The sequence below is a fragment of the Protopterus annectens genome, chromosome 11.part0 (genome assembly GCF_019279795.1).
Source record: "Protopterus annectens isolate FY-2018-M chromosome 11.part0, PAN1.0, whole genome shotgun sequence".
Taxonomy (NCBI): domain Eukaryota; kingdom Metazoa; phylum Chordata; order Ceratodontiformes; family Protopteridae; genus Protopterus; species Protopterus annectens.
The window spans coordinates 244,044,266-244,066,817 of record NC_056745.1 but is presented as its reverse complement, the minus strand read 5'-3'; the positions used below and the strand labels follow the sequence as shown (position 1 = coordinate 244,066,817).

Sequence of the window (22,552 nt, the reverse complement as noted above, 5' to 3'; positions counted from 1 at the left end):
ACTGGCCAAAAGGGACGCATACACACCCCTCCTACCATTAGCTTGGGTCCCTGGCATATGTCGGAGTAGGCCAGGTCCTCAACACACTTATCACTGACAAATACCTGTGCAGCAAAGCCACTTGGCTTGGGATCCATAATCTATTACTCAGGAGGAGGACAGGCTAGAAATGGTGTAGAAATTGTGGTGAGGAAGAGGCTACAGGCAGTGAGGGATGTCATCAGAATTAGTGACAGACTCACGGCAATCAGAGTCCAGCCTAATGACAGAGCAATATTCATAATCTCAGCCTATGTCCCACAGAAGGGTTGTAACAGTGAGGAAAAGTGTACTTTCAATCAACAATTGCAGGACCTACTAGATAAAGCAGGACAACATGAATTAGTGTTGATAATGGGTGACCTCAATGCATATATCGTGACAGAACAAGATATGATGAATGGCTGGGTCCACCTGGGTGGGGCAACAGGAATAAAGAAGGAGAGGCCATTCTAGACTTTGATATGGCAAATGACACAATAGTAGCAAATATCTCTCTCAGAAAGAGAGACACTCACAAGATCAAATACAAGAATGGTCAACATGCAACTCAGGTAGACTCCCTCCTAGTAAGAAAAGGGCACTGGGGTAGAGTTGCAAAGTCATCCCTAGTCAAACAGTTAACCCGGAGCATAAACCACTGGTTGCCACAACCAGCTGTAAGCAGTGGTCAGAGAAGGCTCTACAGTCAACAAAGACTAGGCTGAAAACCTGGAAGTTGACTGGATAGAAAGCACAACAGCTCAAGGAATTACACAGGGCTCTGGCACTTCAAAAAGAAGAGGAAAAAAAGCAGAGCTGAAGAAAAATGGTAGCGCCTCAAAATAGTATGTGTGAGAACTATAGAATAGATATGCAGCTGAGCCAAGTATGACAATAAGTTACATTAGGAAAGTTAGTGGTGGAATGCAGAAGTTCAAGAAGTCATCAAAAGAAAGAAGGAGTGCAGGAAAAAGTGGAAGATAGAAAAGACTGACCAGGCTAGGAAAGAATACTGGTTGGCTAACAAAGAAGTTAAGAAAGGAGTTGCAATACCATCAGAGGCACTCTATTAGCTTCTGGAAAGTGACTCAGTAGATGGCACAAAGAAACTATCAGGTTGCAAGGCAAAGACAGAAAGATATAGAAGGTAGTCAGATACCCTTCATAACGGATGCCAGCAACAACCTGCTCAACAGGCCACAGGATATCAAAGGGAGATGGACGGAGTACTTCCAGCAGCTTCTGAATGAAGAAAATCTGACAGAAGCTGCGCTGTCTCGGACACAGTCTATAGTGAGAGAAGAGGAGGAGCCCACCATAGAAGAAGTAAGGACATCACTAAAAAGTGAACTCAGGGAAAGCAGCAGGCTCAGAGGAGGCCACAGCAGATATGATCAAGATGTTAGGTGAGATGGGGAGAATTGGTTGCTGAGGATGCTTATAGCAATATGGAGAGAAAGGAGCATTCCAGGTGACTGGTGAATAGGCATACTAGTGCCAATGTTTAAGAACAAAGGGGTCATGCACAACTATGGGCAGTACAGAGATATTAAACTCCTGTCACATTGCATGAAAATTCTGGAGAGGGTGACTGAAAAATTAATACAAAGAGTAGTAGAAACTGAAATGGGAGATGAGCAGTTCAGATTCAGATCAGGATGCAGAACAACTGACCCAATGTGTGCAGTGAGAAAGATACATGAGAAGAAGGTGGAAATGAGGAAAGAATCCAAATGGGCATTCAAAGACTTGAAGAAAGCATATAACCAGGTCCCTGGAAAGCTGATTTGGGCAGTCCTGCAGTGTTTAGAAATCCCAGAAACACTTGTGGAATTAGTTCAGGATATGTATAAAGACCCAATGACTCAACTATGAACAGTGTTTGGTGTCCCAGAGGGGGTCCCAGTGGGACTGGGTATGCATCAGGGCTTAGTTCTGAGCCCACTGCTGTTCTCACTGGTCATGGACTACATTAGCAAGCAAGTCAGATGGGACAGATCAACAAAGTTGCTGTATGCACATTCTAAGCAATAACTTCAGCAAAGGATTGGGGAATGGAATGCAAAACTGAAGGTACATGGGATAAATATGAGTGCAGAAAATACAGTTATAATGGCTGAAAATGGGGAAATCAGAAGAAGCTGAGAACTGAGATAAAGGGAAAACAGTGGAATGGGTTAACAGCTTCAAGTATCTGGAGGGTGGCTGAGGAGAAGGGAAGTCTGAATAAGGAAGTCAAAGCTAGAATAAGAGGGGCTGCAGCCAACTGACACAGAGTGTCAGGTGTAATATATGTCAGAAGAAAGCCAAATAAGCTGAAAAGTAAGATGTATAAAACAGCACTGCAACCATTACTACTGTTTGGTACAAAAACCCTGGGCAGTAAAGGCAGAGCAGTTGAGAAAGTTAAAGGTGATGGAGATGAAGTGCCTGAGATGGATGGTAATATGCATACTGTGGGACAGATGAAGAAATGAGGACATAAACTGCAGAAGCTAAAGTAGCTCCAATTGCAGAAAAGGTCAGAGACACATTATGCTGGTTCAGGCATATGTGCAGAATAGCAGTAGATAATTTGGAGAAAAGGATTTGGTACAGACCAGAAGATGCAAAAGAAAATAAAGACATCCAGCAAAGAGATGAATGGACTGTGTGAGAGAAGACGTACAACAGTCAGGCATAAAGGTAGGAGAGTGGCACTGAACAGAGAAAGATATTGACAGTTGGCATGATACTCCAACCTCATGTAAAAAATGGAAAAGAAGGGTTTTGATGATGATGATGATTACAGGTACAAGAAGTCCTAATAGGATAAAAGAAAGTTATGTTAGAGACTTGCAAGATGGGTGTACACTGATCAGCAGCTTAATTTTAGCTCTCCTAGTGTGAAAACAGACACTGAGAAATAAGAGCCAGTGATATTGCCAGTTTGGGCAAACTGAGTTACTGGCTAGTAAGTATACTGCCTACATGCCAGCAAAGAAGAAATGTAGAGAACCTGAATGAAAATCAAACAGAAAAGGTAAAGCAAAAACATTGGTTGGGAAGAATCCTGCAGCTGTACAGCAAAGAGCAGTTGAACAGATGCTTCCAGTAAAACAAAAAATAAACAAATAAATAAATCAAATGTACTCAGAGTTGATTAAAATGAATGAAACACTGAAGGCATATATCAACTCAAAGAACAAAAGGCTGGAAAAAAAGCTTTAACTGGATATTCAGATGAACTAATAACATTGCAGAAATTGAGGTTGAAATGATGAAAAGGCTGGCTAAGTATGAAGCTTCTCAAGAAGAGCGGTTTCAAAAAATGGTACAGTTAGTAAGCAGAGCAAGCAGATAAAACCTGAGATTTTCTGATGTACTAGAAAAACTGAAAGGAACAGACTATATTAATTTTCATGAAAGCACAAATAAGCAAATGGACTGGTATTCCACAGCAAGATTTGTTAAGTGAAAGGGTACATTGAATGTATGCTCCATGTCTGGTCATAATAAGGCAGTCAAGACCTGTATTAATAAAGATACACTTGTATCTGCAGAAAGATTTGATCTGAAGATAGTAGACTATGGAAAATTATTAATCATTGTATACCAGGCAGAAGAGAAGCAAATGTATCCCAGTAATCAGAGAATATCGAGAGGCAAGTGTGAGATTCAAGCTGCTGTAACCAGCTGTCTTCAGAATATTTTTTCCTGGAGGATCAAAGACATTTCTGGATGCAGAACAGACTACGGATGAAATAGAAAAAAAGTTTATCCATCAAAAGGTAGGCCAGCAAACAGAACAGAGCTCTGCTTCCCATTCTTCTGACAATAAAGCTCATAAAGAGACTTTTCCCATGAAATCTTTTCCAATATTTCAAAGAAAAATGCTTGTGAGACAGAAAAGACACGATTAGAAGAGTCAAAAGGACCTAGAACTTGAACCAGAGTCTGGTGTTAGGAGATGAAGATGAACAGGATCAAGACCAGCAACACTGAAATTAGTGAACAAATGGGAGACTATAAAGCATCAATCACACTTGTGACATTTGGCTTTGGAAGAGAAAGTGGCTGAGAAAGATTGGACTTTTGCTGACTGTTAAACTTACAGGAGTACTGTAAAGCATATACACCACTTTATGTCAGTGATGTTTAGAACAGTAAAATTAAAACAATGTAACTGTAAGTAAAACAATTCTTCTTATTAGCAATTGTATAAAACATTTTGTATTATAAACTGCATGTTATCTAGCAAATGTACAACGTGTAATCAGGGGTATTTTAAATGTGGAGGGAGTTTTCACTGACTGTTGTGTGTGTTAAAGATATTAAAATAAACAAATACTTTTTTAAAAATATAGGCTTTAGAGTATAACATGAGAAGAAAGGCTAGACAAAAGCAAGTTTATGTTAACATGTTGTGATCTTGGGTTGCTGGTGTGTGGGGATTGTAAAAGTGCACTGATTGTATTATAAGTAGAATTAAGACAATTTCCCTTGTTTTTAATTGGGTGGATGTCGAGATTAATGTCCTTGGCTTAAGCTATAAACAAATTGTGTTTTGCAAGCAAGTAGGTTTGAACAATGAGACAAAATGATGATCTCTGAAAAATGCCAAGTTTATTGCATCTGAAAAGATATTAGCTTTTTTTATGCTGTTAATAAATGTTCTCGATGGGAGTCAAGAAGTCTGAAACTCGGACAAATGTTATATAACAAATTCATTAATTCGGTTTAATGTTCCAGAAGTTAATTGCTAGAAAGGTCATTACCTTGAACTGGAAAAACAAAAACGACCTCTCTTTTACAGAATTTACTGGTCTAACAATAAACGTGTGTAACAAGGAATTACAAACTTTAAATAATAGAACTATTAATGTTACACATAAGAAACTTGTTTGGGAAAAAAAATCAGAAATTTATTAGGAAAGTATTAGAATTGTATTTCATCTCAGGTTTTGTTATGGACATTGTAAACATTTTTTTTTCTTTTTTGTTGTTTTTGTATATATTTTTCTCTTATCTAAATGTATATTAAATTGTATATTTAAAATAATGTAATTTAAAATGCAATAAAAATCTTATTAGAAAAAAAGAAGTCTGCAACTGAAGGCAGTTCTACATGTTATTGTTCTTCTTTTGGCTTTTCCCGGTTAGGGGTCGCCACAGCGGAACTCTGGTCTGCTAATGACTGGCAGTAGATTTTTACAGTGCCGAGGTGCTAGCTCAATGCCCAACCTTCAACGAAGGCACGCCCATTCTACGCATGTCTTTCGAACGCTACTCAACCACAGGGAGGACATGCAGACTCCACACAGAAGACGCTCCAGTCAGGAATCGAACAGGAGAACCTCTTGCTGTGAGGCAACAATGCTACCGCTGCACCACCACAGCTAGTTTGACATACCATTCTGAAATAAAGTTATAAAGATTCCTTCCTGCATCTGCACAGTTGTTAGCTTTGTTTTTCTCATTTACATGGAGATGAACTGTTTGTAGGCGCAAGCAATTAATCTTGACAGTTTTGTGCATTCTTTTTTGAGGGAAATGCAACATTTAAAGTTACAATGGCAAGCAGTTCAGTGAAAAATGAAGTTTGAAATTATGGTAACTGCATAAGAGACATCTGCCTCCCTAGCAGTCTTAATATTTTAATGCATCAATAGAACAGTATAAAATGTAGCTTTATTTAAAGATAGCCAGTGCATGCTTTCTTGGGGCTAAAAGTTAATGTTTTCTGAAACCACAAAATCAGTTTTTTTTCACAGCTGGGAGGGGAAAAGAGATGATGAAAGAACAGTCAGTGAATGCTGGAACACAGCATTAACATTAATTTAGCATGGGTAGCCGTAATTTTAGGTTAGGTAATGTCTGTGGCTGGAGCTATCAATTTGGGGCAATTGTTCCTATCTGGGGAGTTAAACTTCATTTTTTGCAGAAGTACATAGCTTTGTGTGTTTGTTCTAAGTTAATAGAGGATGGAGGGCCCCAAAAATGCATTTAGTTTTTCGTTTAAGGGTTTTCATTAAAACAAAACCTCTTGAAAAATATGACATAGGTTCACATTGAGATGTGAAGAATCAGCAGTATGAAAGATAAGTCTATCAAACATTAGTGCATACATACAAGACAAAAGTTGGAAAAACAGATTAAAAAAAAACTGTCATGTATAGTAGGTGGGAACAACAGCTTTTTATCATAATAGATACACTAGGATATATTACCCTAGAACATAAATGGCCTTACAACTACAGACAAAAAGGAAAGAATACTGAAGTATATTAGGAAATGCAAAGTGCAAATAGCAATGCTGCAGGAGACACATTTGGAAAGAAATGAACATGTAACTTTGACAAAAAAGAAGTTATGTACTTACCATAACGTTCCATGTGAGTTGTTTATCTCGCCTTTATTCTCATTGATGGGTTCAGAGTCGATCCTCGGCTTTGACATGGCCAATAGCAAAGCTCAAGGTTTGCCAGTAGCTCAAGACCAAGCCCCTTATCCCACAATGCACTGCTGGAATTACCTCAGATCTTGTTTGCTGCAAATATATATATATATATATATATATATATATATATAGATATATACATATACCTTTACCCTACTCTAAAAGGGAAACACTTTCCAAAGGAAAGAAGTACTGAGGAGCCAGGATAGTACTAGCCTCTAAGTCTACTGTCAGCCAGGAGGGGGAAGGAGGGAGGGATGTGAGAATAAAGGCGAGATAACTCGCATGGAACGTTATGGTAAGTACATAACTTCTTTATGTGAAGTTGTTAAATCTCGCCATTTATTCTCACTGATGGGTAGCGTCCCTAGCACCCTCAATCTTGAGTGGCTCATGGAAGTACGTTTTTCAGTACCGTGGAACCAAAGGAAGACCTGTCCCTGGAAGCCTTATCTACTTTGTAATGTGTGATAAAGGTATGAGGCTTAGACCACGTGGCTGCAGCACAAATATTGTCAAGGGGCAATTTAGTTTGAAAGGCAGAAGCTGTAGAAACGGCTCTGGTAGCATGAGCCTTAGGTTTGTGTGTCAAAGGCATGTTAGTATTTGCATACATAAAAGATATAAAATCTGATAACCATTTAGATAAAGTTATTTTAACCACTGGATTACCTTTTCTGGCTTCTGAAAAGGATACAAAAAGTTGATTTGATTTTCTAATATCCTTAGTTCTGTCAAGATAAAATCTGAACTGTCTGTGTACATAAAGTTTGTGCAGCATGTATTCCAATTTGTTATAGTGGTTGGGAAAAAAGACTGGCAGCTCAATGACCTGATTGATATTGGATTCAGAACAGACTTTAGGCAAAAATGAGGGTTTGTTCTGAGAGATACTCTATCAGCATGGAAAATCATGTAAGGTGGTCTGACAGATAATGCTTGAAGTTCTGACACTCTGCGGGCAGAAGTAATGGCCACTAGAAAAATAGTTTTCCAGGATAAATATTTGAGGTCACAAGAAGATGCTGGTTCAAAAGGGGGGAAAATAATTTGAGACAGCATAAAGTTCAAATTCCAGGGAGAATAAGGAATTTTGACAGGAGGTCTCATGTGAAGAACACCTTTAAGAGAAGTTTTAGATAACTTATGGCCCATAATGTTCGAACCATCGAATCCAAGGTGGAAATTTGAGATGGCGGCTAACTGGACTCGAACTGTAGCAGCTGCTGCCCCTTCCTTAAAAATCTTTGTCAAAAATTCTAAAATGGACAATAGCGGAGCTCGGAAAGGGTCAATTTTCTGTGTGTTGGCCCAAATTGAGAACCTTTTCCACTTACTGCAGTATAATTTCCTGGTGGATGGCTTGTGAGAAGACAAGAGAATTTGTCTTGTATCTTCTGAAATTGAATGAAGTCTGGCAATTAGGGGAAGTGAATTAGCCAAGCAGTCAGTTTCAGGGACTGCAGGGAAGGATAGAGGTCCCCTGATGGGTGCGTTAGAAGGTCCGGAACTGGGTCCAGGATCCACGGATCTTCCAACAGGTGATGGTGGAGAAACGGGAACCAAATCTGTTGAGGCCAGTAGGGGGCTATGAGGATGACAGTCCTTCCCAGCGATTTTGCTTTCTGTAAAAATCTGGATATCAATGGAAAGGGTGGGAATGCATAAAGGAGACCCGGGGGCCAATCGTATATGAGTGCATTTCTCAGGGGATATTCCAGAGGTGGTATTAGGGCAAAATAGCTTCTGCATTTTGAATTGATGTGGCTGGCAAGGAGGTCGGAGCAAGGCTGGCCCCATTAGTGGAAAATCAACTCCACAACGTGTTGTTTGAGAGACCACTCTTGAGGGAGCAATATCACCCTGCTTAGCTTGTCCGCTATCACGTTGGATATTCCCAGGATGTGTGCTGCTAACAGAAAACACTGGGATGACACAGCCCATTGCCAGTCCCTGAGGGCTTCTCGACAAAGGGGGTAAGACTTGGTTCCACCTTGCTTGTTCAAGTATGAGACTACTGACATGTTGTCCATCTGAATTGCAATAGTCCCTAGAGGAATAGAGTCCTGAAAGTACTGCAACGCCAGAAGTACCACTCTCAACTCCAGAACATTGATATGCAGATGTGACTCTTGATCCATCCATGTGCCTTGGGCAGTCTTTCCTTGAAAATGCCCCCCCCCCCACCCTATCAGGGAAGCGTCCATGGTCACAGTGGCTACTGGGGGTGGGGGGGGACAAAGGGCCTTCCGATTGTGACATGATGAGATGTCAACCACCACTGAAGGTCTCTCTTGCAGGTATCTGTGATGAGAATTATGTGGTGCATCGGCAGTTTCTGATAAGACCACTGAGCAAAGAGGAGCCAGTGAAGGATTCGCATATGCATCTTTGTGAGTGGTATGGCCAGGATTGCAGCTGCCATCAAACCTAGTACCTTCAAGACCTCTGCTGCTGTAGCTTTGTTCTTTGACAGCAGTGAGTTGATGTGTTGGCGGAGAGGTGAGACTCTTTCTACTGGAAGACGTAGAGTGGTGGTTGAGGTGTCTAACTCTGCTCCTATAAAAACAGTATGCTGTGATGGCAATAAGGCAGACTTTTCAAAGTTGACTGTAATGCCTAATTGATGGCAGAGTGTATTGTGTTGCCCGAGTCAATTGATGCCTGGTGGTAGCAGTGAGGAGCCAATCATCTAGGCATGGAAACACCTGGAATTCTAGACGCCTCAGGTGAGCCGTGACCACTGCCATGCATTTGAACACTCTGGAGGCTGTAGTGAGACCAAAGAGCAATGCTCAAAACTGGTAATGATTGGCTCCCAGCCGGAAACGCAGGTGATCCCTGGAGCGTCTGTTCATCTTTATGTGATAGTATGCATCCTTGAGATCTATGGAGCACATCCAATCGCCTTTCCCTAGGAATGGAAGAATGGACTGAAGCGTGACCATTCTGAACTTCTCTTTCTTTATGAACTGATTAAGTCTGCTGAGGTCCAAGATAGGTCTCCAGTCCCCTGTTTTTTTTGGTACCAAAAAGAATCTTGAGTAAGTTTCGAATCCAACTTGGTCTGCTGGGACTGGTTGGATGACTGTTTTTTCTAGCAATTTGTGGACCTCTATGACTGCTTGTTCCCTGAGACTGGGTGGAACATCTGGGATTCTGTATACAGGAGTGGGAGGGGTAGAGAACGGTATGAAATATCCTCTGGAAATAATGCTTTGTACCCAAGTATCCAACGTTATGTTTAGCCAGGCTTCTGGGTACAAAGATATGCGACCCCCAACTGCCTCAAGAGCTGGATAGCCGGGCCTCCCTTCAGGGGCGCTGGTAGGGCTGACCAGAGAACTGTCTTCTGTCACCCTGTTGTGGCGGACCCCCTCTGCCGCGCGGACGGCTTCTTCCATTATAACCCCCTCCTCTACCTCTAGAGGGGATTTCCCCACGTGTGTCCTGGAAGGTTCCCTGTGCTTTTTGGAACCACACTTTTCCGCCCTTAGGGCCCTTGGGATAGGGCCAAGTAGGGGTTGAAAAACGGGCTCCAATGGCAGACAGGGTCTTGCCCTCCTGCTCACACCTGGCTAATGTTTCCTTTACTTTAGGCCCAAACAGTGATGAGCCATTAAATGGAGTGTTAATAAAGGAAGACTTAAAGGGCTCCGCAAAGGAACAGAGACACATCCAGGCTTGTCTCCGCAGAGCAATGCCTGAACTAGCAGCTCTACTCGAACCATCAGCTGCATATGATATGAGACGCATGGACGAGTTCACAATCAAATTTAGGGTAGCAAGCTGTGTGCTGACTTTGTCGGCCACCCCTGTAGGTACCGTACCCTGAAGAGTATCTCCTAGCTCTTTCAGGAGATCTCTTTGGAGTCTTGTGAAATGGGTTAAGTAGTTTAGCGATCGAAGAGAAAAGGTCGCTGAACTAAACATGTGTTTCCCATATCTATCCATGATCCTAGACTCTCTATTAGGAGGCTGGATAGATGTGGATGTTTCAGACACTTCCTTTTTGGTGGCTGCAGCTGCCACCATGTCAAATACAGGCACTCCCTTGCTCAAAAAGGCTTTGTCCACTGGGGCAGAGATAAACTTGTTCGGCTTCCGAGGGACAGGTTCCATGGCCTCTGGCGACTCCCACACCTTATGAGAGATCAGGTCCATGAGTTCATCATAAGGCAGAGACACCCAAGAAGTGGAAGGTTGAGACCCAAAAGCCTTTAAGAGCACTGACTCATCCTCAGTAGGGGTTTTGGACTGCCAACCACCCCTCTGATTCAGGATCTGTAATATCTCTGCAAAGGAGATAGCCTCAGAGGGGGATCGAGGGGAGCCTTCTGACTCATCCAGGTCAGTGTCAGATGTCAAAGACTCCTGTGGGGAGTCCAAGTGCCTCCTCTTGCACAATCTCTTCCTGGGTACCTACTCAGTGGGGGGATCTGTGGGGGTCTCAGAAGAGCAGAGGACTCCCTGTGGGGGTACTTGAGGCTCAGGGTCTCTACGCTTCGCAGGGGGACTGGTAGATTAAGAAGCAGACACAGGAACTTGAGGGGAGAGGGAAGGCCGAACCGATGCTGACGATGTATTAGCAGACATGACTCTCCTCATGGCGTCGAAGGCGCCATGGCTCCGACATGAAGGGGTAGATGGACCCGATAGGACCGTCTGATCCTCCTGCACTGAAACCATAGGATCCGAGCCTAAGGTAGGAGCCAAGCTCATCCAAGCTGAAGCCCCGAGAGGAAGAGTCGGCACCAACATATCGGTCCAACTATCCTCCCCGGACCAAACAGGAGAATGTCGGCTCCTAGCATCCTCGGTCGGTGCCAAGGACATCCGAGTAGATGGAACCGATAACCCCGGTGCGGGTGTCGGTTCCAAGGGTTCGACAATCATCAGTTCCGGCTCCTTTGGCTCCAAGGGTCCAGTACGGCTCGGAGGAGTAGTCGTCAAATCCGGTTCAATGGTCTTCGGCTCCGACTAAGTGGTCAGTGCTGACAACAATTTAGCAAGTCCTGGTGCCCTTAAAAGCTTCTGCACTAGCCGATCCATATCCAAATCAGATAGGCTGACCGAAGACTTAGAGAAAAGCACCGAAGATGCTGACTGGGGCAGAGGAGATGAGGGGACCTCAGAGACCGGCTCCAAAACTGGGAGCTGGCTCCAAACCAAAGGGACACTCAGTTCCGAAAGCTGTAGAGCCGATGATCCTGTACCCTCTGATCTCTTTGCCCTCTTGGTCTGTTTGGAATCAGAAGACTTCGAAGAGTTTGACGAAGTGCTGGCACTTTCCTGGCTACTCAACACTTCAGAAAAAGAATGCTGTAGAAAAAGAATGCTGCAGTAACCCCCTATCTACAAGTTTTCTCTTCCTTTCTAATATTTTTTCGATGAAAAGGAATGACATATACTGCAGGAGTCTTAGAGGTGTTTAGCCCCCAGACAATAGACACACTGAACATGTCCGTCCATAACGGACATTTTCTGTCTACAATCTGGACACTTTTTAAACCCCGATTTGAGGTGAGGTTTCTCTCTCTCATCAGACATTCTTTCAACAGAACACCACAAAAAATACCTGTAAAGGCTAAATACAGGGCTAACTAAGCCCACGCTAAGAAAACTAATAACACTTGAAGATAGCAGGACTAAATAGGTCCAAGAAAGGGCCTAACACCAAGAAAAACAAAAAAACTACACACAGGGTAGATCTCTATAAAAAAAACTAACCTACTAAACTATTATTCTTTTAAACTAGAAACACACTGAACCCTAGCAATCACCCAAAAAAACTACAAAAAAATAGTTTTTTAAACTTGCGATTTGTCAAAATGGTCTGAGCTAACTGGATCACCGAGATCTCTCTTGCGGCGGCAAACTAGATCTGAGGTAATTCCAGCAGTGCATTGTGGGATAAGGGGCTTGGTCTTGAGCTACTGGCTAACCTTGAGCTTTGCTATCAGCCGTGTCGGAGCCGAGGATTGGCTCTGAACCCATCAGTGAGAATAAATGGCAAGATTTAACAACTTCACATTAAAGGGTTTCAGGCTGGATATTCAGAAGAATGTCAGGGACAAAGGAAAAGGGGGGTATAATACCGATTGCTAGAGAGGCTCCCTTAAACCTCATTCCACCTCATCATAGACAATAATCTCAAATTTGACCTACATGTTAACCAAACTATCAAAACCATCAATAAAAAACTAGGGTCACTTTACAGAATAAAAGCCTTCCTAACCCCTCCAGCTAAAATTGCCATAGCTCGCTCTCACCTTCTTTCAACCCTTCTGTATGCATCCCCTCTACTCTCAAATTTGAACAAGACTGTCCTTAAACTCTCAATTTGCTACAACCACATTGCCAGGTTTGCCACTGGGCTGCCTTTTAGGACACATCATTGCATCAATCTAAATCAGCTTGGTTGGCTTGAACTACCCAGCCTAATCCAGTATAACCAACTGATTATGGCCTATAAAATCCTCTATAATCCGGACAATACTCCTGCACTTAAAAATATTATCACCCCCTATAACAATCCTAGACCACTTCGATCCTCCAACAAACTACTAATCCAGACTAGCAAAATTAATAACACAGCCGGTGATTCTCTCTTTGCAAACTCTGTAAGTAGATCCTGGAACTCTCTTCCAGCTGATATTACCTTACTTTTCACCTTAGGTCAATTTAAAACTAGACTCAAACAACATTTGTCACTTAACTGGCTATGTCAATGTATCAAGCCTGGCTAACTCTCTCTAGAATGTGTAAAAATCTGTTAACCAGTTTACTGTGTAATTTAATTTAATCCTGACTTGTGCTCAGGATTAACTGTAACCTGTGGAACTTGTTTAACTTGCTTACTTATGTAATCTCTGTAAATAGTCTGTTTGTAATATGTAATGCTGGTATTATGTAATGCTGTATCTGCTTACCCTTGGAGCTTTTCTCCCCGGGCCTCCACTGAAAATGGACATGCATCCAGTCGGACTATCCCGGGCAACAAATGTAAAATAAATAAATAAAATATTATTCTGCATGCATTTTCCCCATAATTCCCAGTTTTCTATTTAATTTGCTCCTACCCTTTTCTAAAGATCCAACTTCCAATTGTTTTATCTTTGTTACTATTTTCACTACTTCTAGTACAGGTGGTTTAGACTTTGATTTCCATTTTCTAGTAAATGCTCTTTGACAGCCAACAGAATTAAACTCAGTAAGGCCATACTATATCTAGCCATTTCAAATTATGTATCACAGTTCAAAAAATTAATTTCCTTTGTTAAACCAATTTGCTCATCCAGTATTCCTGACAGAGTAGTTTGCAGGGAATTTTTAAAGTCTGCCAACTCATTACACTCCCAAAAATATGTTCCCAATTACCTCTTTCATCCCATTACACCTCCAACATTTGCACTGTACCTGAGGAAAATTCTTTGGAGTTTGCTTGGGCTATAAAACTACTTATGCAAACACTTCCAAGTAAAAGATCCTTAACATTCCAGAATTTGTTGCATACGTGGGAGTCATGCACATATCGACATTGCTTCTTTGTGAACTGCTTATCCAATCTCTCTTCCCAATCCTTTCCAACCTCTCTGATTGTATAGTTATCATGCAATATTTTATATGCCCTATTAATTATCCTTTTATTAACAGCAGCTTCTGTTCTAGATTCTAACTCTACCAGTGCTGGGATTATTATTCCCACCTAATACATACACATTATATATATATATATATATATATATATATATATATATATATATATGTATATACACAGATTTTTTTAATGTCTATTTCCAGCTTTTGTGTTACATGCACCCACCAATGTTTGACAGGTTGATCTTTTATGCAGTTGTTTCTCCATTCAGACCTACATAACATACAAAACTATGTATATCATCAAATAATGAATTTAACACTCCTGATAGGTACAACTGTCCCAAATTGATAGCTGCACCTACAGACATTACCTAACTTAAAATTAAGGTTGTCCATGCTAAAGCAAATGGTATAGCTTGTGCTCCTACTTACACTAATTGCTGTCTGTTCTTGTCTTATCTTTATTCCCCTCTCAGATATGAAATACTGCTTATATGCTTTCAGAAAACAATAACGTTTAGTATTAAGAAAAAGTGCACTGGTTATCCTTAAAACTAAATTACATAATTACATACTGTTCTAATAAATGCATTGAAGTATTTAGTAACCTGCTCTTTTTTACTTTAAATAGTTTCAAACTTTATTTTTTTACTAAGTTGCTTGCCCTTGTACCTTTTAATTGTATGATTCCCTCAGCAAACAGTGCCCAGATCTTGAGCTTTATTGCCTGCACCTGTAGTCAGTTTATCCCTATGTAAACATAACAGAATGTACATCTGCCCACAGCTGCAGACTTATCAGCTCACAATTAACATTTATTTACTAAAGAAAAAACTTAATTACATTCACAATACTCTCTTATTTTTAAAAAGCCCACAAGCTTACACAAAAACACGTTATTATATAAAGCCAAAGCACTGATCCAGATATTCCATGATGCAAAAGTAAGATAAAACATTTCAGTTCTACAAGTATATTAATCAGTGCAATTTTACACCCAATGTCCCACTTCAACAGTTTAAGATTACAGCATGTTAACTTAAACATGGTTTTCTCCAGACATTCTTCTCTTTTTACACTGTAAAGCCTACGTTTCTTAAAACTTAAAAAGAAAAATAAAGTACTTGTTAACTTTTGTTGGACAAAGTTTCCCCTTAGCCTGTTCTGTATCATAAAATGACTTTGATCCACCAAGAAAAATATTCAGACAGCTGAATACAGCAGCTTGAATATCACACCTGCCTCTCAACATTCCTTGATTGCTAGGGTAATTTTTTTCTCTTCTGCCTGGTGTAGAGTGAATGATCATTTTTCACAAACATTCTACTGACTCCAATTTTTAATAATTTAGCCTTCTGCCACAGTTTTGTTAGGATCAACTATTTCTCCTGCATCTTTACTAATACAGCTCTTGGCCAGATTTAGAGTATACACTCGATGTGCCCTTTCAATTAATAAATCCTGCTGTGGAATACCACTCCAGTTACTTCTCTGTGCTTTTATAAAATTAATAGTCTGTTCCTTCCAGTTTCTCTGATACAGCAGAAAATCTCAGGTTTTCTCTGTATACTCTGTCCTATAACTCTACCATTTTTGTGGATGCAGCTCTTCTTGAGCAGTTTCATGCTCACCAAACCTTCTCTTCATTTCAACCTCTTATTTTTGCAATTTTAAGCCTTTAGTTATTTGAGTTGATATACTCTTTCAACATATCATTTATTTGAATCAGCTCGAAGTACATTGGATTTATTTGTTCTTCTAAATTACAAGAAGGCATTTCTTGCACCAAAGGTGCAGTTTGAACTGCTTTTTGCTAAAACAACTGCAGGATTCTTCCCAGACAGTGTTTTCTCTTTGCCTTTTCTAGTTTACTTTCTGTCAATCTCTCTATGTTTCTTCTTTGCTGGCATCCAAGTAGTGTACTTACTGTTACTGAATTTTAATAAAACTGCCAGAATTACTAGCCCTTAATTCTCAGTTTCTTTTTTAACATTGAGAGAGGTGAAGTTAAGTTGTTGATCAGTGTGCAGCCATCTTAGAAGTCACACTTTGCATTACTCTTCATGTTCTTCCTCCAGCCTTTCAACACATACTAACACTCTGAGAATGTACTGCAATAACTGTGGAAGAAATAATCTAATTACGCCAGAGGGTCAGGGAGCCATTAGGCCCCCATGTTCTGAGATGCATTTTGGAGCTTTTTTCTTCCAAAGCTTTTATTCCAATGATTGTCTGAACAAAGATTGTGACTAAAGAAAGGAACTCATTCTTATTTTTTTTTTCTTTAAATGAAGAAAACAGTTGTGTGCACAGACTAATATGCAAATCTGACAAAATACAAAGTAGCAGTTCCCAATAAACTGAGAATACAAATGCTTGTTAGAATACATAAAGTGCCTGCCTGTTTACCTAACACCCCCTCCCCCTGAAAAAAGGTACCTTCTGTGTATCCCCCTGGTGTTAGATTGGGATAACAGTTACAGAACAAATGACCTCAGTCAAATATTTCAAAATGCTGCTGTCACACATGCACATAACATGCTTACTCACTTCTGTTCTTAAAAGACAGCCACCTTCTGTATATCCCTTTGATGTCAGACTGAGACAAAAGTAAAAGAACAAACAGAATGCAGTAACATATTTCAATTTGTTGCTGTCGAGTATATTTATTATGGCATGCCTCCAGCACCATACTCCCAAAAGACAGCCACCTGTGTACACATCTAATATTTGAATGTGAAGAATGTGAAAAATAATGATCACAGTAATATACTCCAATTGTTGCTCCTAGACAGTGCTGCCCCTAGACAAGCTAAATAGGCTTTCTGTACGTATCTCTGAGGTTTGATTGTGAGGAAGCTTATAGAAATAATGACCCCACTGTCCCCTACATCACACAAGCTACAATGACCTTCTGGCACCCCTATGAAGTTTAATTATGAGAAAAAATAAAGAAATTATGGACACCTGTCCTATGCCTCCACACAAGCCATAATGAACATCTGTGTACACCTCTGAAGTTTGATTAGAAGGAAAGTTAAAGAAATAATGATCACACTGTCCCCAGACCGCAGCTACATATTTTATACAAAGGTGATATCTGACTGTGATGAAAAGTGAGAGAAATTATAGGCAACACATTTCTCAACACATAAACATATGCCATAGCAATGAACTTTTACATAGATTTAAGCAAATAAAATATGTTGCAAGACACAGTTCCTGCCATGCCATATAGGTGTCTGTTTAACAGTGATCAAACAGCAGAAGGGATAAGTCAGTTTTAAGTAAAGCCCTTGCATCTATCAATTACAGCTACTTCATTGACCGTGTTCATTTTAGATGCTTGATTGTGATTAAAACATGACCACAGTAAAGTATTCAAATTTGTCATACAAAAATTCACACTAGTCCTAGCAAACCCAGATTAATGCCAGATTGTCTGGCAGTTGGCACAGAGGATTAAGACCATAAGCCATTTCCTGTAGTTCAGGGTTCGAGTCCCTCAGTTTCCATTCACCTACTACGTACACTGAGCAAATCCCTTAACCAGGTAATCCTTCCAGACTGAAAAAGTCCATCTGCATCAGTGCTTTACAACAAATGCCAATTACTTACTGGCTTTCTTTGACAGCAGGGTCAGTCATTTTCATCCACAGAAAGCTCCTGTATCCAAGCAGCTACAGCTGCATTGCTGACTGTGTACACTTCAGATGTCAGACTGTGGTGAAATAATAATACTAAATGGCCAAAATAATATATTTCAAATATTTTACGTTTGTTTCACACAACACATGGTAACCACATTTATGTATTATATCTTATGTCAGATAAATGCACACTAGTCATACAAAGCCAGATTAATAGCTTTTTAAGCAATACAAAGGTCAGTTACTTTCATCCACAAACAGCCCCTCCTAGATGCTATAGCCACTTTGTTGACTGCATATACTTCAGACATTTAAATGTGATAAAATAATGGCCACATATAAATGTATTTCAACTTAGTTTACACAAACAGTAGCTACTATAAAGTATTCCAACTTGCTTCACAATACACATTAGTCCTGTAAAGCTAGAACATACAGTTAAACTTGAGGAAATGAAATCAGGATTAGCAATTTTCATCCATATGCAGCACCCCCTATTCCCAACAATTATAACCACTGTTGGCTGTATATACCTAATATGTCTGTAATAAAATAACTGCCCCTGTAATTTATTTCAGATCTGCAACATAATATACACAAAATAGCCAGCCACATAAAAGTATTCCAGCATGTTTCACACAAACACATATTAATCCTGTATAATCACACCCACTGCCCATTACATCTGGCTGCTTGCCAGAATAAAACAAAACTTAGCTACAACAATCTAGATCATCAGAGTAAGCTACAGAATGACCACATGGCTGCCATGCAGATCCTCACAATGCCAGTGACTATGAACTCTCACTGGTATGTCCACTGTAGCTATTGTAGCCACTTCCTTCTTTAAAGTTTCCAGACTTCTGCTTCTTTCTGTCCCACTAGAGAGCCAATCAATCAGACACCCCTGGAATGACCAGGTATTTAAATTGTAGATGGGGCAAAGTAGAAAGCCATCTTCCACACAGGGTGCCCTAATGCAGACATTGTTGTTTTGAACAAGCCGCCATAGTCCACTTATTTCACCTACTCCTAGGGACAGACTTGCCAGCTCCCCTGCAATTTTAAAATTGTGGGCATCTACATAATCTGCTTCTGCTTCCACATACCCATGAATACAAAAGTACAGTTCAAGTTTCACACCTTTCCTCTCTGCAGACTCCAGTAATCCCTTACTACACAGGACATGCAAGATAGGTTGTCATGAGCTATGCTAGTTTAGGTATATATTTATCTGTGCTTGAATGGGAAGAGTTTTTTTTAACTATGTTTCAGCCTGTCTGCCCATCCCCATGCCATTTATAAAATTTTTTCCAAATGTTCCTGTAGCTCCACTAGGAAGCACAGAACATGTACAACGTCAAGAGACCTATGGGAGAGGTGTAATGATATGTTAAATGAAGAATAATGACCAGCTACAGTTCTTTCACAAAGTCACAGAAAAAGGACATAAGTAACCTTCCGATCATGACTTCAGTGAAATTCAGAATAAGAGCTTTCCCAGTCAGTAATCTGGTTACCATTTCATTCTTGGTCCCTGGCACATCTATCCTACAAAGGTCTCAAGGATGGATCAAAGGTGGCTTAAAGGTAATCACTTTAGTAGTGCTGTAGTGACCCTCTGCGTACTGTCTGTTTGTATCCCAACTGGTCACCTTCTGCTATCACTTTCCTACCCCCATCAGAGCTAGCCCTCTTGGCTCTCTGCAGACTGTGGTGACCATCTATTGAACAGCACACGTGAGACAGCTAAAGTTTTGTGGATGTTGCATGCATGGTTGCATAAAGCAATGAAACATTGGCATGATGACTAAGACACATGCTAAGCAAAAGTAAAAGGATGATGCAAGAATATACACACTACCAAGTAATCTTGAAGCTATACATCAAATCATGGAAAATACAGAGTAACTACAAACAACCTGTTTAATTACTGCAAAAGATAAATGTACATGAAAATATATTCACATATCTACTGATCTAATTTCATTTGTCATTTTTTACTTTAAATTAAAAAAAAACAGAAATTGCACAATGAATGTATACATAAATAATAAGTGAAAAGTTAAAAACAAGAACTGCTGAAATGCAGTTTATGAATTACCTTCCTCTTTCTTGAGTCTTTCTTCCTCTTCTTTCTGGAGCCTTTCTCGTTCAGCCCTGCTGAGCTTTCCACCTTTCTTTTTTCCAGAAGACTAAATTTAATAGCAGAAAACAATATCTATCAACATCAGCCAGAATACAAGAGATGCATATATGAAGACACTGGCTAGTTTGTCCTTATCACTGCATCATGTTAGATATGTAAAGTTATATTGAAAAACATAAAAAACGCTTCTGCACACTGCCTCAAAAATGCATAGTGACATGCTAGCATTAAGTAATGCACTGAAGCCATTTAAAATATCTCTTTTCATCACATTCAAATAGTCATAGCTGTCTAATGACCAGGTGTGGGTCTTTTTAAGCCTAGCCAAGTTTTTCCAAAAGAACAATGATAGTCTGTATCCAAGCAGGACATTGAGGGCCAGACATTTATATGCAACCTCTTTCCATGAGGGACATGGGTGCTAGGCCCAGTGTAACTTTCCTATACCCCATCCACTGGCCTAGGTTATGCTTAAATTGGGTAACAGACTAAATCAGCTTCACATGAATTAGGAAGTCTGTTCCATAGGAGAGACAGTCTCAGGGACACATACCTGTCTCTCCAGCATGTTCTGTTTAAGTCACAGACAAAATTCTAGTCATTCTAGACCTTAGACCCTGTAATTCTGGTGCTGTTTGACTTACAGATATGCAGGAGATTCATAAGTGTAGGGTTTGTAGATGCCTTGTAAGCCAGGAACAGATCACCCCTCAGTAATCCATAGGAGACTGAGTAGAGTAAAAGAGCTTTGAATCTGCATAAGTCAGGTTTGTTATGTCTTGTATTCTTTTTGTAAGAAATCTCTGAGGTCACTCTAGTTCCTTCATGTGCATAGTAAGGTAGATACTAAATGGAGCTACTCTATGGTTGGTATGATAAGGAGTACAGTGAGTTAACGACCTCTTTGGGCCTAGATGCCATGCCCTTACTTACATGTTGCGCAGCATAAAAATGATTTCCTCACCACTGTGTCCACATGGTGGTCAAAGGTAAGGTTACTGTCTATGCAAATACCCAGATCTCTGACCACTGGATCAACTCTTAGAGGTATATTATCAGCACAGTAATTAGCCGGAATGATGGACTTCCCAAAGGGTACAATAATGCATTCTTAGCATTGAGTTTAAGACTATGGCTTTGGCATCATTTGTTAGTTAGAGATAGGCCTACATGAAGAATGCTAGTGTCTGCAGGGGAGTCAGTGATAACCCCCAGTTTGCAATCATCTGCAAACTTAGTCATCCATAAACCATCAGTATTTATTTCCACTTCAGAGGAATAGATGCCAAAAAGGAGCAGGCCCAGTACCAAGCCCTTGGGGACTCCACTAGTGACTGGCCTCTTGGTATACGTGTCCATACCTAGTTTGACCTCATTGGTCCTATCAGTGAGCCAGTTCCACATCCAGTGAGTGATAAAAGGGTTTGTACCTAATTTGGTGAGCTTGTCTATAATGCCTGAGTGGGTTATTGTATCAAAAGCCTTGACCAGGTTGAGGTAAGTTGTGTGCATTCTTCCCTGCATCCACTGATTTGGTGACCCTCTCAAAGAAGTCCACCAGATTTAATAGGCATAACCTTCATTTAACAAAGCCAAACTGTGATGGGTCCAGCATTTGCAGGTTAGATATGTATTTATTTATCATGTCTATGATAATTTTCTCTATAATCTAACATATGAGGCTGGTCAGAGTTATGGGTCTGTAAGTACCCAGATTGGTGGTTGGACCTCCTTTGTGCAGGAAATGACTGGAGCCATCATCCACTCCTTGAGCACAAAACCTGACTGTAGGCTCTAGTTGAAAAATGAGAGAGATCATCTTTCATGCTAGTTAGTAAGCATCTCTGGATATTACCAGGGCTCATCGATGCAGAGTTGTTGGCCTTGGAAAGTACACTGAAGACCTGTCCCTTAGTAATGATTGGGGAGATTATGGTGTGTAGTATTTCCTTTGTACTATTGGGGGGGGATATGATCAGAACCCATCAGACAAAAGGTTAGCAATGGCCTGCAGTTCAGTGTGGGTGATGCCATTTACAATAAGTTCTGAGCATTGCTGTATATTTCCCTTGAGGTTACAGACATAGCTGTAGAAATCTTTGCAGTTGTCCTTTGCCTGAAAAGCTTTTTTTTTTTTTTTTTTTTTTTTATCAAATTTAGCCTTTGAAGTATGAATTAACCCCCTTATCTGCCTTAGATTGATCAAGGGGTATTATTATGTTGAGCTTTTTCCTCCTATGCTTGGCCAAGATTATTTTTCTTTTGTTGTATAACCAATTGATACTAAGATTCCACCAGGGTGGCTGGTCTTTTGAGATTGTCTTATTCTTAATATGACAGGACACAGCTCACACTATACAGCTATCAATATGGCTGTACAGGAATTTTGTAAATTGCTTGGTATATGCTATGGTGTTTACTGGGTTTGGGGGTGTTTGGAATTGAGCCAAGGTGTCACTTAGTAGAGAGAGGTTAGCTTTGCAATAGTTCCCAAAGGTTTTTGGTTTCCCTGGGTCCCTGGATTTAATTTTTATTTCAAGCAATACTACCTTATGGGCAGATCTGATGAGTGAGAACATTACTTAGGATGAGAAATATCTCTCCCTCATGTTTGTGAGTACAAGGTCAAGGATGTTTGTACCCCTGGTATGAGAATGGGCCAAATGTTCCAGGATGCTGGTAGTAATGAAG

At 40.3% G+C, this 22,552-nt stretch overlaps 1 protein-coding gene across 2 annotated transcripts in view; it reads right to left on the bottom strand.

Moving 5' to 3' along the window:
* Window positions 1-22,552, bottom strand: part of DNAI7 (dynein axonemal intermediate chain 7) — a 1,345,687-nt gene that overhangs the window by 970,642 nt on the left and 352,493 nt on the right. For both annotated transcript variants that reach the window (XM_044087675.1, XM_044087676.1), the window contains exon 2: window positions 19,817-19,907. In XM_044087675.1, coding sequence (XP_043943610.1) covers window positions 19,817-19,907 — 91 coding nt within the window. The remainder of the gene's footprint in view (window positions 1-19,816; window positions 19,908-22,552) is intronic.